The sequence below is a fragment of the Agrilus planipennis genome, unplaced genomic scaffold (genome assembly GCF_000699045.2).
Source record: "Agrilus planipennis isolate EAB-ADULT unplaced genomic scaffold, Apla_2.0 scaffold5, whole genome shotgun sequence".
Classification (NCBI taxonomy): Eukaryota; Metazoa; Arthropoda; class Insecta; order Coleoptera; family Buprestidae; genus Agrilus; species Agrilus planipennis.
The window spans coordinates 1,472,157-1,492,933 of NW_020442468.1; the positions used below are offsets into that span (position 1 = coordinate 1,472,157).

The 20,777-nt window shown below is 33.2% G+C and overlaps 3 protein-coding genes across 8 annotated transcripts in view; 2 read left to right on the forward strand and 1 right to left on the reverse strand.

Moving 5' to 3' along the window:
- The window catches only part of LOC108735828 (monocarboxylate transporter 2-like), a 130,752-nt gene that overhangs the window by 7,409 nt on the left and 102,566 nt on the right, over positions 1–20,777 (reverse strand). For 3 of the 6 annotated variants that reach the window (XM_025981253.1, XM_025981256.1, XM_025981257.1), the window contains exons 3-9: positions 17,459–17,611; positions 16,683–16,832; positions 13,164–13,497; positions 12,776–13,058; positions 12,534–12,708; positions 12,085–12,470; positions 11,035–12,028 (exon numbers count right to left, since the gene is read on the reverse strand). In XM_025981253.1, coding sequence (XP_025837038.1) covers positions 11,657–12,028; positions 12,085–12,470; positions 12,534–12,708; positions 12,776–13,058; positions 13,164–13,497; positions 16,683–16,832; positions 17,459–17,611 — 1,853 coding nt within the window. In that variant the 3' untranslated portion in view covers positions 11,035–11,656. Of the gene's footprint in view, positions 1–11,034; positions 12,029–12,084; positions 12,471–12,533; positions 12,709–12,775; positions 13,059–13,163; positions 13,498–16,682; positions 16,833–17,458; positions 17,612–20,777 lie in introns of those variants that run through there. The other 3 variants (XR_003232501.1, XM_025981254.1, XR_003232500.1) reach the window with 3 other exon arrangements.
- On the forward strand, positions 5,203–7,947 carry LOC108734797. The gene is made up of 4 exons (XM_025981259.1): positions 5,203–5,441; positions 5,529–5,680; positions 7,524–7,810; positions 7,867–7,947. The coding sequence occupies exons 1-4, from the start codon at positions 5,282–5,284 to the stop codon at positions 7,868–7,870; spliced, it is 603 nt and encodes a 200-aa protein (XP_025837044.1). The 5' UTR covers positions 5,203–5,281; the 3' UTR covers positions 7,871–7,947.
- Positions 13,506–16,460, forward strand: LOC108735819. The gene has a single exon (XM_018467987.1). It carries the CDS (start codon positions 13,651–13,653, stop codon positions 16,414–16,416), a length of 2,766 nt encoding a protein of 921 aa, XP_018323489.1. The 5' UTR covers positions 13,506–13,650; the 3' UTR covers positions 16,417–16,460.

The following is a 20,777-nucleotide window of genomic DNA, read 5'->3' on the forward strand; positions in this document are numbered from 1 at the left end:
GTCTAGTCAGAGACATATTAGAGGCAGAAACAGGAGTTAGGAGAGGTAGAGGTAGACCTAGATTAGATTACTCTTCGCAAATAGTTAAGGATGTGAGCTGTTCTAGTTTTAGGGAAATGCGAAGTTTAGCTCAGGATAGCAAAGAGTGGAGGTACGTGTCCAACCACTCTTAGGACTGATGACCTTATGATGAAATCATTTACATTTGGGTTGTATGGCTCTAGCATCATAATCTTCAATTAATAATAATAATTTGGTACATATGGAACATAATCCCTTCTTGTTTAGAAACGTTTTTGTGTATTTGTATATACACGAAGTATGCACCCTTTGTGGAGACGATGTTATTTTGCTAATATTCTATTCAATTCCGCCATCTTTGACAACGAATGCGTACCAAATGGATTTTTCGCATTTTATTGAATAACTAGTAGCTCTTTCCATTTGTGTGATGAAAAAATGCTTCACAGATATTACTAAAACGGGCTAATGGCATGCAGAAAAAATGCGGTTGGAATTTTATTTTTTACATTCACAAAACATTTCCGCATTCGTATCTATCGGAATCCGGGAAAGAAATTTAATGAGTTGCTGTATCAACAGCCATAATTAAGGGGCAATGTTTGCGATGGCACGTAGCGGCCCCCGTAGGCCACAACGATGAAACGAACATGCAAATGGGCCCTAATTGAGATTTGCAAATGGGGCGCGGAGATAATTGCCCTATGCAGTGGTGCAGCTTCCCGAGGAACAAATTCGTAAATCTCGGATGTAGCGGAGATCACTTGGCCAAATTGGAATAACTGACAAGTTGGACGTTTGGGAAGAGAGAGAGAACGAGGGAGGCTAGCCCTCTTGAATTTTAATTTTTTAATCCATCAATAGGCGGACTCTAGAGATATGAAAATAATTCTTTTATTCAGCAAGATTGATTGTATGGTAGACGATACGAAATTGCTATGCGCTGCAATCGTTTGTAGCCCTCGCCATTCACTAAAAAACTTGAATATTTTTAGTTCGTATTCAGGTCCGGTAGCAGAGATGGATTCAGAAAATTTATGACACGCTTGCATGCAGTTTTATTCGCAGCATGAATGCTCTTCTCATTGTAAATGAAGACGGATGATAAACTACCGTCACATATCTACAATGTTTTACATTTTTTAAATTAATTAAAAAAACTGAAAGATCGTAGGAAATGTATTACGGTCAGTGACGAATACAGATTTCAGTTCGCGATGATCCCGAAATTTGATGAGGGACTTAAAGTTAATACCTTTCCTTCAATCTTTCCATTTTCTGTTTCTCTGCAGTAGTCTTCTCTTCCCCCACAATTTCCAATCAAAAAAGATCTACACGTTTCCTTCTTCCTACTCTATTTGTTCTTTCGATTTGAACGGATCTTTTACGAAAACCATCTACCTCTTCCAGTCTGTGCTACCCTCAGCATAACCAACAAATAACCTTCAAATTCGTTTTTATTTCATCATCTTATTAAATTAAAACACCAAAATTCAGTGTAATTTTTATAAAATAATATATCAACAGTAGTGAGAAATATAATTGACTTCTCTTATAAAACAACCATCAGGGTATCAAATCTAAATAGGCCTACAGCATAGTTTAACTTACATCTGCCCTTGATAATATGGACCAAAATCTGCGTCTGTCACTCTGTAATATTAACTGAATAGACAATATTTGTTAACAGGAAGTTAACTGAAACAGAACAGAAATATGAGGGCCTATGGATTTAATCATTTAATGAAGCTGCATTAAAGCTGTAGAAGTAAATCGATTGAATTCTACGTTAGAATGCGATTGTTTTGTCTTGGATTGTGTTGGGATCATTTAAATGGTGACACTTGAACAAATAAATAATACAAAACGTTACTAGAATAAGTGAATATATTCCTATAAATGAACGACAAAGGAGAATGTTTCACAGTAAATTCGAGAAAATGTCCATTTGGAGAAAGGACAATCTTTTTCCAGTTGTATCTAGGTAGAATAACAGCCATTCACTGTAGCCATTTCGGTTGAAACTGGATATACTTTATTAATATTCCGAGAATAACAAAAAGTTAGTGTCCTTTCGAAATTGTAGCTGAATAATCTCATTTTGCCCTAGGGATGACACACAAAACGGTAATGGAGATGGATATAGGATATTATTTAATAGGAAACGTTTCTCTGTATTTTGCCGAACAGAAAAGAGAAGTTATATGTATTCAGAAGTAAATCAAGTATTAAATCAAAACTTTAGACATTTTTTTTGTTTAATTCCAAAAGCAATACATTACTGAATACAATAAAACAACCAAAACTCTCTCTATAAGTTATAAAAATTTGGCGATATCGTATAACAAATGTAATATGCCACTAAAGATATAAACATTTTAGCGTTTGAGTGTTTTTGAAGTATTTCAATCATGCACACAATTATTCTGAACTACGGTTTTATGATATAATTATTTTGACCACGTTTTGCATCATGCGATTAAAATAAAGTAACTATATATAGCCAAGGAGTAGTTCATAAGATGTTGACAAATGGCTTCTAGAACTTAATGTTATTTATCTATTTAATTGGTTAATGTATAAACTGAGTCCCAAAAGATTAGCAAATAGGTAAATGCCTCAGATGGTAGCGTAGCGCCATCTAATTGGTATTTGCTGTTACTAAAGTATTTCATGGCATAGACAAGAACTCATCAAACATTCTTTCCACATTCTCATCAAAAAATTAATATAAAATGGTAAAATCAACTTCTTTGAACCTAATTATTGTACTAAACATTAATTTTATTATTAAGCATTGTACTGTCTGTGTGAATGAAAAAGATTCATGTGCTATTTTCATATATTTTGCCCGTATTAATATAAAACCAGAATATTGCCGCTAGTGGCGTCATATTCCGAAGAATGACTTTTTTAAGCTTCCATTTCATTTTATAGGAGATGTTTTAAGACGTCGTCTCGCCTTTCGAAAACTAAAATAGTGTCACGCTTCTTTTAAGGACATTTTGAAGTGATAAAAATATAAAATCTTTTACTAGAATAAAATATTTATTACCAGTCATCCATTTTTCACCTTTACTAATACAATAAAGTTCATTTTAAACCCCAACATCGAGAATCTTGAAGTTCTATTACAGAGTCGACGTTTTCACTGCAATTGCTTTTGCAGTTATTATTAAACTATTTGCTTCGTATCTATTAGAAGCAAGTCTAAGATTAATATTCTTCTCATATGAACTGATGAAAATTAAAAAGAAAAACTACAGAAACAGCATTCCATAGATGGTTCTTTTAGTTCGTCTTTCCATTAGCGAAACACATTAAAACTCATTATAATTTAAAAGTTTTGTCCACCAGGCTCCGAGACTGTTTTAAATTAACTCTACCCATTTCATTCTATGTGAGTAAAAGGTAAACTACAGGAAGTCGTGTATAAAATAAAACAAACGTAGGTAATCGTAATGGCAGGTAGGTACTGGTACCTACTGCTACTTCAAGGATTAGCTCCAGGGTTTCAGGATTCAAACTTCTCTATTAAACGTTGCATTTTGAGTTTAGCGAGGCCAGTACACAGTTTGAGTTAAGTCGGAAAATGGCTCCATGTTTACTGAACGCGGACATGAGGAGAATGATTAGCTTACAGAGATGTTAATGACACAGAAATAGGGAGGACCCCATTGCAAATAAAGCATGAATTATTTTGTCTAAAAATTTTGATGGGACCTTTGTAGATAAATACGTAATGTAATGAGAAAAACTTTTCTATTGGTGTGCACAGTTCTTAGTGGTGTTTATGCAAAGGTAAGTAAATCTTAAGCAATTTAAAGAATATTTTATTATTTTTGTTAACTACTTATCATATTTGTAGCTTTAAAATTTACAATTCCAAATTCCTATGTAATTTTTTGACTAAATTCGATTATTTGGTAGTAGTAACAGGAGATATAATAGTTTTAATTACAAAAAATTGTTCCCTCAATAATATGCAAACTGTTAGTAAATTTAATATTGAACATTAATTGTACAATAATAATTATCGCTTATTTTTATTTATGCACAAGTCTTGTCAACATTTTTTTAAAAATTCAACTTTGTAACGTGCTAATTGCATTTTATATAAAAGAATGATGTATGTACAAATAGATACAGGGTGTTGAATTAAGGGAAATGCTGTTCGATTATTAAATAAGTAAAATAAACATGGTTGACAATAAAAAAAAATCAAAATTGAAATTTATATTGTTACTTCATTTCATTTGAATATCAAATGAGAGTAATATATAGTATACATCACTGTAAATAAATATTTATAAATAATACAGTATTTAAAAAAAGGTACAATTGTGCATTGGAATTGGTTATTGTATAATATTTTTATTACATTAAATACAATCCCTGAGCAGAAAATTAGAAATCAGTAACTTAAAATGATATTTGAAACCTAATAAATAATTCTTTGGTCTATCGACTTTTCGTTAATGATAAAATAAAAAATTAATACTTTCTCATTTCTTTGAAAATCTTCAACTCGTGCCTACGTGTACAGTTTTTGTCCCCCAATTTTTATGGCGTTTTCCGAAGTGGCCAGCCACTTTTAATGTGTATNTGGACACTAATTACGTTAATAGAACGCTAGAATTAATCAAGTTATTTTTAGAAGATGAAGGGCATAGAAAAAGTTTTTTGAAAACAGTTATGGAAACAATTTTTTATAATCCGTTGCTTTTAAAATATTTTTCACCTTTGAAAGCAATTAAAACAGTGTCAAAGCAAATTTGCACCAATTTTATTTACCAGAATGTAAAAATATTTAAACATGAAGTAATTAACATTGAACATATGGATAAGGGTTTTTTAGAAACTCTATTAAAACCTTACAGGCGTAAAGTATTGGTTTGTTTAGAAAAAGCGTTTGAAAAACCTAAAAAATTAGGTTCTGAAAAGTACGGAAATCTTTTGGACACAATCATAATTTTTGGCTTGAACGAAGAAGATTGTAAAGTTATTCTTAAAAGATGTTTGGAAGTGGACGAAAATTCATAATAATATTATTCCCAATTAATTTCGGATGGGCAAGTTTTAATTACATCCCTTTTTAAAAGTTTTTTAAATTCCCTCTTTTCAATTCGTAACGGGTAGCGCCATCTAACAAAAAATATTGGAATTAATCAATAAAACATGTGCTGTTTGTTTTGATGTTTTGGTTATGTTTAAAAATTTGATTTTAATTTACTATTCTTTTTGAAAAATCCTATAAAACATGGAACCTAAGAAGAGGACCACAGGGCAAAGTGAAGGTGATGATACTGCAAGCAATCTAGAAGCTCAAAATGTACAAAAAAGCCCTAATAACAAAAAAGCCAGGTTATTTTCTGCAAAAGAGTTTCGTACTAAATTAAAAACTGCTGAACGTAAAGAAGGTAAATTTGTTATCTTAATTTATTATTATATATTACTTAAATGCTATTCATTAGTTTTATTTAGTGACTAATTCAGTGTTTTTTTAGCTTTGGTTAATTTTTTGAACATTTGCTCTAAAGAGAACGGAGAGTTTGCTATAAAGGAGTATCTAGATAAAGGGGGCAATTGTTTAGAACTGTTACAATTACTAGATAGTGATCTTGAAAGTTCTCACTGTGTCATTTTCAATTTGGTGAACCATATACTTCTCCAGATAATTTCAAATCATCCAACGTTGCATAGTCAAAANACTTTGCCCTGTGCTAACAGCACTCATAATTTCTTTTATATATAATATTCATTCTTTTCTATGCATCCTTTTCAAGATTCTGGTCATGCAAACAATTCAAACGCGTCAAATAAATTATGTCGGCAACGACTAGGTACGACTACCATTAAGGTACTTAATTGGGACATGAATGGTGCAAAGCATGTGCGTACGGTTCTAAAAAAGAAATAAATTGATAGGAAAATACTGTGTTGCTTCTTTCTGAAGGAACATTTACGGTGTTTTTTTATCAGTTCCAATTCCGTTGCTTGGAAATTATGGTTAATTAAGTCATGTTCTACGGTTGCTCTGATATTTAAATGGTTTTCTTCAATGGATGCTATAAATTACGATGACATTCACCGTAATTACACGGTCATTTCCAGATGTATTTGCCTCATCAATCTTACGAAGCAAAAAGGGGCAAATAAAATCGCTACAGTTCAATTCAAAATCTGTTTCTCATTTTACGGATTTAGAGTTAGGTAATTTCTTTATCTTAGAAAATTGTTAATAACTAATTTTAATATATTACCATCAATACTGATAACTACCATACTAATAATCGATATTAAGTTAGACAAGACACAAGACAGACTATTGTCCTGAATATCAATGTGGATTAAAATTAAAATAAAAGCACAAAATGTTTAACTGATAATGTTTAATAATAACGACATATCCAAAAATAAACATTGAGGAAAAATAAATAAAGAAAATTTAAAAGTAAGAAGAAGTGTCTTCAAGTGTGGAAAGTTATAAAACTAAAGTAGGCGATAAAAATTTGAGATGACTGTTACATATATGTCTAGAAGTCGTCATAAAGGGTAGTAACTCAATAGTAAACGATTTAATTAAGGGAGAATATATTTCCAACACTGCCGCCACTTGTCTTTACAATTTGGACGACATTGTCCTAGTTCTACTTCGACCATAAACTTCGCCGTATTAAACATAACGTTCTGAATATTTGAAATTTACTTCCACTAAAGTTATAACGCAGTTACACACACATAGAGTCGGTGTCAGATGAGGCTGGTGTTAATTAATTAAGACGTATCGTGATTTTGATTTAGATTATTATACTCCTCTAGCCTTAGTAATTTCATCATCAACTGGAACGCTCAAAATGTAAATACATTTCACTCCAATGAAAGATGCCTTAACCGTTGGACTTACAATTAGAGGAATATAGTCCCTAACCTGGGTTAAATTTAACCCTAACGTAATACAGTAGAACCTCGTTAACTTAAACCTCGATAACGTAATAACCTCTATAAATTCATAAAATTTTGTAATCCTTTCCCCTTGGAGTTCAAAACCTCTATTACTTAAAATAAAATCCCTCTATAACTTAAACGAATGATTTGGGCATCGCACCTCAGTAAGCAGTGAAAAGTGGTTTGAATCGGGAGAAAGTCTTCTATGTAAAAGACGAAAAATTGCTTAATTTCCTAATTTAGAAATTTGCTTCTTTACATGATTTAGACAGTGCAGAAATATGTAAAAACATTAGTGTTAGTGAACCTATACTAAACGAAAAAGCTGAAGAAAATACTACAAATGGCGCAGTAAACGCCATCTGTAGCACGATGCTACATTTTAGGATTACGTATGCTCCAACAAAGTCCACTTGTGTGGATATCTACTTGCTGAAAACGAATCNTTTGCTATAAAGGAGTATCTAGATAAAGGGGGCAATTGTTTAGAACTGTTACAATTACTAGATAGTGATCTTGAAAGTTCTCACTGTGTCATTTTCAATTTGGTGAACCATATACTTCTCCAGATAATTTCAAATCATCCAACGTTGCATAGTCAAAATTTAGAAGCTTGCAAGTTTCTCCTGAGCACAAATTTTCCTTTAATAAACAAAATGTTGAGTTTTGGATCAATCACAGAAGAAAGGAAAAGCATTCTAAAGCTTTTGGCAACATTTGTCACATTTTCTAATTCTTTGGGAAGAGAAATATTACAAAATATTAATTTTAACGTGGGAAATTTGCAAGTGCTTTCAAAACAGACAGGAGAAAAGGACAGTGTTAGGAGCGCTTTTATAAAGTTTGTAGTGGCTTTTCTGCTAGAGGGTCACTTTCCAACAATTTCACTTTTATTAGATAAAAAAGGAGTTCTTCCAGTTATTGTAGATGGGCTTATTTATGATGAGGCAGACGTTGTATGTATAATTTTGTCTGCATTGAAAGAATATGTCCTCGAAAACCCAATGGTTTCAAAAACCATGAAAATGAAGTTATTTAATACCCCAGTCATTGCTGAAATAGTTAACTTGTACAATTGGAAGGGACCAGCAAACTTTACAAACAAAAAAAGGAAACAAAAGTTTAATAAAAGTGTTGAGGTGTGAAATGGATTTATTTATCATTGTGATCTTTATGTATAATCATACTCTTTTAGATTAATGAATACGATAAATCAAAAGTTAGTGAAACTGTCCATGGATTTCTTTTAACTCTCTGCACTTCGCATAGATTTGGAGTAATATTCAGTGACCATACCGTTGGACTTGGGAAAACAGGCTCAAATAACTTGGTATTTTCAGTCTTAGACAAGCTAGAAAAGGCCTGGGAGCATTCATATGCCAGTGATTTGTTATTAAGAATTTGCAAATCATGTCCAGATTTAGTTAAAACAGTTTGGAACAAGCTTAAAGATGCTTTGGAGCCTAGAGACTCTGAAAACTGGCGGAAAGCAATTAAATTTGCCACCTGTTTATTAACTGAATTAAGTCCAAACTGTATTGAATACTGTTTTGATGAGTTATCACTCACACAAGTAAGAAAATCTACTTTTTAATTATCAGTTAAATATCAATTAGTTTTAACAAAACCATATATTAATTTATTCTTTTTTACATTTGATTTTGTGGCAACTATAGTAATTATGCTGATTTGTTTTAGCGTATTCAAATTATTCAAGTGCTTGTTGCTCCTTTGGCAGTCTTAAAAGTTTTAATTCCTGAGAACTGTGAATTTGCTTCTCAATCTACAAAATATCACGTTTATGTTTTTATTTCCAAGTCCCTGCAAGCAATCAAATCATATATAGATCATTTTCAAAATCATTTTATTGAAAAAGAGTTTTTAACTTTTAAAGACTCACTCAGCAATTATATTTATCGAAATTTCCCGAACGTTAGTATTTTTTTTAAAGACTTAAATATGTCATTTGAAGAACTAAATGAAATGGAAAAATTGGAAGTGTTAAAAGTTGTATTCGATATTTTCGAATTTTACGAAAATTTGTGCCCCCAACATTTAGAGGCTTTGTTTCAAGTAACTGGCTCAAATTTTAATTTAAATGATTTTTATGAACGACTGGAGTCTATAAAAAATAAAGAAAACGTTTCTGATGACGCCAAAGATTTAATACAAACTTTAGAAATTAAATTAATCAGAACATTTTTGAATATTGACGAAACATTATTCAACACTTCAGGTAGAATTTTTCATACTATTTTCCCATCTTTAATTGTTCATTATCGTAATACTAAAGATAAAAGTATTTACGAAATTTTGGAACGAATATTTTTATTAATAGATATATTAGGAGACAACAGAGACGAGGTAAGAGTTTGGATTGATAGTATTTTCTATGGCGAAACTTTTGAAATTTGTGTAGGAAATATGTTAGCACAGTCACTGAAAGACATTGGGGAAAATGTTCATAATTATTTATTAGAAGACATAAATGAACTTGATCCAGATGATGATGATGTTGAATTATATAATAAAAATGATATATCATCAATTTTGGATGCATTGAAAAGAGGAAAAGAAATTACAACTTTAATTTATTTAAGTCATAAAAGGCTAAGTCCTTTAATTCGCAGTGTATTAAATTATTTGGTAGAGATAAGTGACAAAAATGAGTTGAAGTCTTTAAAAAATTATTTAAATTACACTTTAATTAATTTACTGCATCTCCAAACGACCCCTTCTAATCTGATAGCAATTTTACTCCAGGAAAAATATACAAAAGTTGTTCCCAAAATAGTTTTAAAATATTTTAATGGCTGGCAAGGAAAAATAGATATTCAAATTCCAGAAAAAGCCAAGGGTACTCTTAAAATTTTACAAAACTTCTGGACAACAGAAGAAAATTATAAAAACATTTTAAAATCTGATTCATTTCCTAGTCTTAATTTTTTTCTTTTAAATATGTGCATATTTTATGTATCTAATTTTGCAAAGTTGGAAATTTTGGACACTAATTACGTTAATAGAACGCTAGAATTAATCAAGTTATTTTTAGAAGATGAAGGGCATAGAAAAAGTTTTTTGAAAACAGTTATGGAAACAATTTTTTATAATCCGTTGCTTTTAAAATATTTTTCACCTTTGAAAGCAATTAAAACAGTGTCAAAGCAAATTTGCACCAATTTTATTTACGAGAATGTAAAAATATTTAAACATGAAGTAATTAACATTGAACATATGGATAAGGGTTTTTTAGAAACTCTATTAAAACCTTACAGGCGTAAAGTATTGGTTTGTTTAGAAAAAGCGTTTGAAAAACCTAAAAAATTAGGTTCTGAAAAGTACGGAAATCTTTTGGACACAATCATAATTTTTGGCTTGAACGAAGAAGATTGTAAAGTTATTCTTAAAAGATGTTTGGAAGTGGACGAAAATTTTTTAGTATCTGAAGGTAACAATCAGTTATCCCTACTGTACCATTTGCTAGGATATTCATTGGAGNACAAAGTCCACTTGTGTGGATATCTACTTGCAGAAAACGAATCCCTGCGTAGCCAACCTCAACGTGATAGGCACGTTAGCTTAATCGAATAAAATAATTCGAAGTGGTCTGTATTCTGTCGAAACTGCCACACGCGGATAGCGATTTCGATCTTTTTGGATCTCATCAGCGCGACGCAGGCAGCTCCGACAGAACACAGACCAACTTACTCAGCAAGTAGATATCCACACATGTGGACCTTGTTGGAGCATACGTAATCCTAAAATGGAGCATCGTGCTACAGATGGCGTTTACCGCGCCAATTGTAGTATTTTCTAAAATTTACTGTTAAGACAGCAGGTAAAAGTTGGTCTGTTTTCTATCGGAGCTGCCTGCGACGCGCTGATAAGATTCAAAAATATCGAAATTGCGATCCGCGTCACAGGAAATCCATAATTTTAAAGCTTAAACTTAAACCCTTAGTAAGTAAAAACCTCAATAACTCAAATTATTTTACGTTTCCCTTGGTCTTTATCTTATCGAGGTTCTACTGTATACATAGTTTACACTTTTNACAATCCCTGAGCAGAAAATTAGAAATCAGTAACTTAAAATGATATTTGAAACCTAATAAATAATTCTTTGGTCTATCGACTTTTCGTTAATGATAAAATAAAAAATTAATACTTTCTCATTTCTTTGAAAATCTTCAACTCGTGCCTACGTGTACAGTTTTTGTCCCCCAATTTTTATGGCGTTTTCCGAAGTGGCCAGCCACTTTTAATGTGTATAAATTAATAACAAAAAAAAAAAGAAATAGATGCAAGCAACTTACCCATTTCAATGTAGATAGAAAGCTAAGTAAATAAGCATGCAAAGCTCAAAAAGTACGGATCTCCTTTTCTCGTATGGGTACCAAAAAATGGCAGAGGTTTCTGGCAGTTATCAAACTCTTTAATAAACAGCAAAAGAAAAGAATTAATAGGGATAATTAACACATAAGTATTAATTTATAAATTTAATTTTAGCTGACCACTTGATACATTATTTATTTTAAAGAGTTGTAATAAATTTTCAAAAAAATGAGTGTTAAAATTTACCTGATGTATAAAACCTGTTTAATTGGTTTCTTAAGAATGACAGATTTTTAACAAGAAAGCTGTGTAACTATATGAATACGAATGGTTAAGAACATATCAGAATAATCACCTAAACAGAAGTAGTAATTTGTTCTATAACATGAACATCCCGTATAATAGGTCTACGACAAGATCCATAATGGCTCCATCTCGCTAATCCCTCAGGAACACTTCTGGTGGCTCTCAAATTTCCATGCGAATACTTGTGGGGATACGTAACTCCCGGGCTTCTGTTCAGGCAAATCATACTGGGATGAGCTGAATGGTGTATATTGGCCACGTAGCTTTGGCTCTTTGGTAAACAATGTCGAACTACTGGTCGATCGTATCGATGCTTCATGGACGAATGTCTACAAAAACTGCTTCTGTCCAAATGATCGTAACTGGGGAGGAACTGTTCGTACTGGTTGAGTGGCGGTGGTCTATATACATTATAGGGCACCTGTGAAAAATTACTAGAAATACTGATTGTTAATATAAACGAAAGAAAACCATTACCTCTGTGATGTAGTGGTTGTTCAAATTGCAAATGCACTCGTTCATTTTTGGGCTGAAACTGTAGTTTCCATTGCTAGAGTCCTTACGATGACCTACCAAGAACATGAGACTTGCACTGACTAGAGTTGTACCGAAGCTGAAATAGTAACCAGCTTTGGGATGTATTTGGTTCATGTAACCCGTTATCGGAATCCCGATGAGCACAGGCACGGATTTGGCGCCTTGAACGAAGCTCCAAGCTTTGGTAAAGTGACGTGTACGAATTCGTTCCAATGTAAACATTTTAAGGGAGTAATCGAAGCCTCCAAGACAAACGCCATACAACCATACAAATAATACGTAACCGTGATAGCCCTGAACAGCGCTTAGGGCCAGAAGAGAAATACCTTTAAAAAATGAGAAAGTTAGTCTTGTTTTGGAAGAGTCTTTATTTTTTTTTGGGTACAGACCTATGCCAATTAGCGACGTTTGACACAGATACTGTCGCGATATAAGACACTGAGTGTTTGGTCGAACGATTATGAGTCCGAAACCTACAAATCCTAAAGCTGTTGCGAACCCTAGAAATGTCTGCAACAAGACTAGGGCACTGTCTTCCAATCCTTCGTCGTGGCCTTGCAAAGCCTAAAAATAAATATACCACTTCTTATCGACATCAATAAGCGGGTAGTTTTGTTTATATCGCCCGTACCAAATAAAAAATTGGACTATAAACCCCTAAAGATCCTGTAGCACTAGCAACCAAAAGAACTCGAAGTCCCCTACTCTTAAGCGGGGTAAAATCGAACATTGCCGGTTTCTTTCCTTTGGCGTGAGTTTTTTTCTCTTTCATTTTCTTTCTTTGGTTTTTGAGATGCATTATTGCCCTTCGTTGTGGATGATACAAATTCGCAGAGCGATAAACAATAGGTAGGAAGAAGGCTAACGCTAAAAGTCCCGTAACCGAATGAAGCCCTAGTCTCCATCCTAATTTTCTGAAATTTTCAAAACAAATATATATATATATCAGTATGTCACCTGAAAAAAACAAAATTTCATCGACGACAAATTATTTTCATGATATTAATGTATGTACTTACCCGACAGCCTCTTTGTACAGTACGGAGAATAAGGCCATTCCCACTCCTGTTCCCGATTGGGCAACCATCTCCACAAATTCTCTTCGTTTCTTAAAATAGTGTCCTAAAACTAATCCTGACGTTTCCCTAACAATTCCAGCCCCTGCACCTAATACGACGCCATAACTTAAAAGAGCCTGATGGAACTGCACCGCGAAAGAAGTAAATAGGCAGGCCAAGGCCATCAATAGACCTCCCATTACGGCCGCTAATCTCGTCGATTTTCTTCTGGATACGGCAACCACGAAGGGTGCTATCAGGAACGAAATGCTTAAACACATAGCACCCATCCAGGCTAAAAAACATGATCGTTGTATCTGCGTTGGTCGAATGAAAAAAAAAATTAAAAGTTAACGACATCAAGTGTCAAATAATTTTGTTTTTGACATGCAGTAATTTTCAGTATTTTTTACAATAATTCGATAGTCCATATAACGGTATTACAAGTATGAATGAAATAAACGGCAAATACGTGAATGTGGTACTTTCAGTGGAGGAAGGACGAGGAATGGACTTCCTCAAAAACCACGTCCAAATCGTGACGAATTTCAATGGAAGAATTCTCGAATCTGACTACGTAGAACCTGAAGAGTGTCCATTGTTCAACACGGAGCTCGTTTGGGAAACCGAAAAAAAGGATCTTCGTAAAATTCGAAGTGCCAACACACCTTTACGCGTCGATGTTCGAACTTTTGACGCTAACAATCGAAAAGTTAGGATAGGCTATTTACTTCTAAATCCTAGAAGTGCTATAGTTCTTACGAAACAATCAGCAGGGACTTCACATTTCAAATGGCATAAGCTTTTGGGAGTACCTCCGGAATTCAAGAGCAGTCATCCTGAACTTTTTATATCGTTAACTATACGAGACCATGTTCCTGAAGTTCAAGAGCAGACGGGATCGTCTGTGTCAGCGCAAGTTATAGAAGAAGAAAACGAATCAAGTGGCGAAGAACAAGCTGAAAAAATTGCTCCTGTTTTTCCAGTCAAATACTTCGAAGATGGATTCATCCAAGTTGGAGAAGATAATCAAATCACAAGATCATTCTACTTAAGCATTAGCATAAAAAATGCAACAAATTTGGATCTCCTCCTGCCTGAAGTTTTAGTTTTCACGAATAACAGGGAAAAATATTACTTATCATTTAGTATGTTTGGAATTGTGATTAAAACGAAACCATTTTGGAAGGAATTACACCAAAGTTTCGTACTAAATGAAAAAGTAGTCATCAGTTTATTATCAAGCTACGAAGTCTTGAGGGCCTTTTTTGAGGAGCACTGTGAGGTTCTGGTGCGATTCTATTGTGGAAGGGATAAGTTGGGAATGACAAAGATTAACGTACAGAACTTGTTTTCAAGTAAAGAAGAGCTGAAAATTTACACTGTGTCAGAAAATTGTCGTTTTAAATATCCGTCCCCTCATGGAATAGTTCCCGTAGGTGCTAAAGGACGAAAACCATCAATTGAAGTTGAAACAACTCTAGAATGTAGAGAGCTTCCCTCTCATTTATTGAATAAAATTCACGGATGTGAGAATGGAACTCAAAACTTATACGGATTTGGAAGTGGTGACGACGTCGTGCAAGATGAAAAAGTCGAATACACATCAGCTCAGAGTAGTCCTCAATCACCAACAACAATAGAAGGAGCAAATGAAGCTCAAGAAAAATCACCTAATCCCTTAGGATCACCCATACACAGTGCTGGTGGTGAACGCTGCGATTCCGCGAAAAAGACGTTAGAAATAGAAGTGTTACATGCACGTCAAACGGATAAAAAATCAGCTTCCGTGCAAGAACTTACAGAATCTAGAGAAGACTGTATCACTACAAGGTCAGAAGGTTCATTTCTTGAAAACGTGCCTGGACTTGCGTTACTAACTCCCGTACTAGATTCTTGTATGGTAATAAAAGACAAATACCAAAAGTTCAGTCTCGACATAGCATTGGACAAAATCTATTGGAGGACGCCCCCTAAAACTACCCAATTCTCCATAAAATTCAAACACCCTAAAGCAAATTCCTTCTACATTATTAGTCCTTCCGTAAGTGACTCTTCGGAAGATACTACTTTAGAAGGTGCTCGCTGTAGACTGTATTACATTTCTACATCAGAAGAAATTAAAAAATTACTGTACTCTTGGCCAGCAAAAATAGTATTAATTGACGAAACCGATAATCCAGTAAGCGAGGAAGTTGACGTGTACACAGTAGCATTTTTGTCAAGAGATCGTAAAGAATGTTCTTATCAAGCAGACCTGAAGTCTATAAAAAGTTTTGATGTGATTGCAAAGTTGTTTATTACATTGTATTTACAAGAACAATCTTTAACTTTCTCCGCAAAAGATAAGGAGGGTGAACTACAGCCAGCAGTGTTGGATGAGAAAGTAGCAGTAAAGGAATTGGAAGAGTTGGACAAATGGAAAGAAGAAGAAAAGGCTAAATTTTTAACAGAACTTAAGGTACTTCAGAATAAGCACATTTCAGTTCTCCAGGAAGACTGGATAGGAAGAAAGAATGAATTGGAAGAGAAGCTAACCAAGAATGTCGCAAAAATTAAAGTGTTAAAGAAAGAGCTTCAAGCAGCAGTAACTAAAATGAAACTAAAAGATCAAATAGTAAAAAGACAAAACGAACGAATAATGTCTACAAATATACAGACAGAAATAGAAAGGTTCAGTTCTCATGATCGTAAAGATTTAATCCAAACGGTATTTAAATTGGAACAGCAAAATCTTGCTCTCAAAGAACTAGTCGATGAACAGCAAAGTGAAATAGAACAAATTAAAAAAACCGCGTTGACGAAAGAACAAACCACATACCTGCTACAAGATCTTAGAGGTTTAGAAGAGAAATTCGAAGAAGCTCAAAAGACCAAAAACTATTTCAAGGAGCAATGGAAGAACGCAGTCAGAGAAATCCACGAATTGCGAACTGAAGATCAACGACAAATCAAAAATAAATTGCAAACTCATAGAGAGGAGTTGAGCCAGTTGAGCTTGGACAACTTGTTCAAAAATGAAGCCGAATCTCTTGACAAAGATGTAGGAAGCCTTACAAGTCCTAGAAGACGATCTCCTGAGAAAGCATTATCAGACGTGTCTTCTCTGGGGGGGATAAGCACATTTCTTGGACCTAAGACCGAATATTACAGAGATCCAAATTCATTTTATCAAAACGTTATCGCGGGCTATACTTTCATACACGATAATTGATGCTGATTTACTATATACAATGTACACATACATATTTCGTATATATATATATTATATTTTTTTTGTATTTGAAAATTAAAGACATTTACATATTTAAAATTCTCTCTTTTAAATGCCTCCTTTAGCAATTGAAGTTGGATAAAATTAATAACAAATTCTTTATTGATGATTGAAACAGTTAAACTAGGAAACAATAAAAAATTTTTTTTAAGAAATTGAAAACCATGCATTAGGTACGTATATTAGTAATGATAAAGAGGACATACCTGTTGCCATAGAATAAAATTGTTTATTCATATGTTCTTTGATAAGGAACTTTATCACATAAAGGTATAGAAGGCCAAAAGCTAGTTGAAAACCTGATGTAAGTAGGTAAGCCAAAAAGGCAGCACCACAAACTAACCATCCCCATCCTCCTAAAAATATTATCTTTTTAAGTATTACTGAGCCTAACTCTTTAATAGATGGAAGATTGTATTGAGAAACAATCAAAATTTTCTACATGTCGTACATCTTTTCAATCGAAACAGATGGTATTAATGTCAACATTCAAAATTTGCCTAGTCACTTCTTTGTTGTAAAAAGACTGATGAAATTGTAGATTTTCTTCAAAAATAAGTAGCGAATCTAATCTTTTGGAAGCAATTGGTACGTATGTATTATTAGAAAATACCACAAATGGCGCGGTAAACGCCATCTGTAGTACGATGCTACATTTTAGGATTACGTATGCTCCAACAAGGTCCATTTGTATGCTGATGAGATCCAAAAAGATTATTAGTTTTCATTTTATTTCTCATTCATCACAATGACCTTAAGGGCGCATGTAGTCTCAATAATTATTACAGTACGTATGTTGCAAAGCTGACTTTGTTGCTTGATTTGATGACTTTCATAAAGGCCTGCTATTAAACTGAGAATTTCATCTTTAGAACGTTAGTCCTTTAAAAATCTGTTTGTAAATGGCGCACGTCTTGGACCGTAACTTTTTATCGACGATCATAAAAGGGAGTATCAATAAGAGCAATATGCAATGCCTTACCTTCGGGATAGTAGTGTTGTTTTATGGTGGCAGTGTCTACATCCCTTCGTCGCAACGCCGGGATATTTCTGTGCAACGAATGCAATTCTCGATCGCATAGGACAGGAAATGAATCTTCATCTTCCGGCAGACGGGATATGGGTGTTGTTCTATCTGGAAAGAAAAATATCCTGAAAGGTAACGTCATTTAATTTGGACTCATCATATTTTTTTTTCTTAGCATAGATGATCTAAATCGTAGATTCCAGAGGTTAGTTTAATGAAACTATTCAGTCTTTTAAGTCGTTTATCATTTTGATTAAAGAGGCCTATTTAAAATACTTCCAAACAATAAACACCAATGGACCGTAAAATATGACACAGAAATAGGGAGGACCCCATTGCAAATAAAGCATGAATTATTTTGTCTAAAAATTTTGATGGGACCTTTGTAGAATAAGCTCAACAGTAAATAGGAGTTTGGACCACGAAGTAATGCTTTCTAATGTTGAGATTAAGTTTAAATTGATGACGCTATTCATAGCGGTTAGTTGTTTTTAGTAAATGAAGGGCGCGATTAATAAGGGCTCCATTTCATCTTTACAGATGGAGGGTAAATCTCCCTTCTTTCAGTTTTAATTGAGTAGGTATCAAATTAAAACTTTTAAAGACGTTTATAACAAGAAAAGATAAAATATAATGAAGAGGGAATAATATCAAATATATTTAAGATACTTATATCTTTTTGGACAGATATTTTTTTGCAAAATATTTAATAAATAAGAATGAAACTGGTAGTAAATATTTTTCTGTCAGCTCATCAAAAGAAAGTTGTGGATATCGTTTTCCTCTCCGAATGTACTGTTTGCTACTCAAACGGCGCGTTTTACAGCCGCTAGAGTAAAATGTAATATGCCATTCAGTACACAATCGAGGATTTTTTGCGACATTGATCTTGATGTTTTACCGATTTGCTTTTCTTGTCTTTTATAGGCAAACATTTAAAATACAAATGGCAATGCAAAAGCTATAAACGTATCTATAAATTTTAAAGAGGACCATGACAAAATCCAACTTGTAGGTATTCCCATTTCTACAAATAACAAGGTGTACGAGAAGGAATTTTAAAGGAAGGAGTTTGTAGAAGCTGTAGGTCGAGTGCACCGCACTTTTGTGATGTAATAACTCCAATTTTCTTTGTGTTAAAAATTGTTTGAAAAATTAAATTTAAAGGAATTGTTTGTAAATAGGTATGCAACACATCGTACACTTCAGCATAAGAAATTGCTGATATTAACTACGTAATACCACTTTGCCCTGTGCTAACAGCACTCATAATTTCTTTTATATATAACACTGGCGACCCGCCCCAGCTTCGCACAGGTGTAATGCTGATACTAAATATATTTTTGTTNGTATTTTGATAAAGTTAAAAAGTTCAGTATTTCAGAAAAATTCTTTTACAAAATTATATCTGTACTTTTTACTAAACTAATTGAGAATAATGCGCTTAGTTCTATCAGAGTATTTAATTATATCATGACTTCTGTACATTTATTGAACAATTTTATTAAGAACAAAATTCCAGAAGATGATTCATGGAACAAATTAGAAGAAATGATAAGCATTTTTAACAATAATTTAATAAAACTAAAGGAAAACGAATTCGATCTTAAAGATATTGCTGAGAATGAGTCTTTTAAACAATATTGCAAATTTTGTTTGAAACATGGCATTGCAAACAATCATTTTCTTTTAAATAATTTGAATACATTTATTGTACTTGGGATTTTTGATGAAAATAATGCAAGTGTTATTTTCGACATGACGACAGCTCATTCCGAATTTTTAAATACTTTACTTGGCAATGAGGAAAAAACTAAAGCAGAATTGCTTCATTTAATTTTTTACTGTTGCAACAAGTGGCCTCAATTAATACAAAAAAATCATTTGCCAGTTATCCTGTCAGCTTATCATGCTACATGTAGAAGATCGGACATGATAATACTTCACCTGTTAAAGTTGTAAGTATTTCAGACTCATATTAAGGGGATTTTTACAGAAAAAGTGTTCGACTGTTTCATTGTATTTTTTTTAATACCTTTTAGGTACGAAACTCATTCTGACAAGTCGGATTTTTATACTTACAAGCCATTTTTGTTTGGTTCAGCTGCTGCATCACATTATTCAATACGTCAAAATCTTCAAAATGCTCTTTGGAGACAACCCAAGGTGGGAGATGTTTTAGATTTACTGGAAGAAAAGGTAGTCAATGATACAATAGAATATTTTTCTGTTTACACTGATTTAAACCAAACCATTGAAAATATTTCTGAGGAAATTGAAAACCCTAATGTTTACAATTTGGCGTTTTTGCTGCCCTTATTTAGTTCGTTACTGGCTCCTGAGAACGTAGTTCCTACGTATAAGTTTACTAGAAGTGGCGCCTTAAGCTTAACAGTTTTGGCACTATGTAGTAAAGTTAGAGAGACCCGTTTTGCAAGTTGCTACGTTTTGTACCTATTTTATACCCACTTGGAAGCCAAACCAGATAATAGAGACAAAATTTTATGGTTAAGATATGTCGAAGCGCTTTGCAAAGGCGCTGCAGCTTTCAATAACATTAAATTAAACAGTTTTGCTGCAATATTCTGGGCTAAAATGGCCCAAATTTTAACCATGCCCTTGCACCCCCTTTATTTATCTTCATCTTCATATTTAACTGCTAAAGAGACTCCTAATCTCTGCGGAATTCCCGAGTTGTATACATGGCTTCACGACTCCAGTGTTGGCTTTGAAGAACACCAAATTTTTATTTTAAAATTGCTAAAGACTGGTATGAAGACGAAGTTGGATTTTTCAATTGCTTTAAAGTCTATGGCATTCAAATTAATCATGGAACTTTGCAACAGTTGTGTTTCTAGAAAAAATGTTAGACTACATGTGCTAAATGTGATAGAGTCTGCTTGTAAAATAAACTTTGGAGCTCAAAAACTAGTCAGAAGTGTTGGACTTTTGTCGTGGCTGTTACATTTTACCCAAACGTTCACTTTGGATGATTACAGTTTTTTAGAAAGTGTTTTGAACATTCTTGTAGATATAGTGCGTGATGAAAAGGTAGATTTATTCGTTATAAATATAATATTGACTTTTGTTATTGATTCTGGATTGATTTCACGTTTAAGAACTAAATGTTTAGAAAATTTTTTGAATTTGTTATGTAAATGTGTGTCTAATGGATGTATCTTAAGTAAAAAGCAACTAAATGTTTTAATAGATCATGTTAATGATAAATTTTGTAATTATTTATTAGTTTATGGAAAGAAATATGTAATACTAG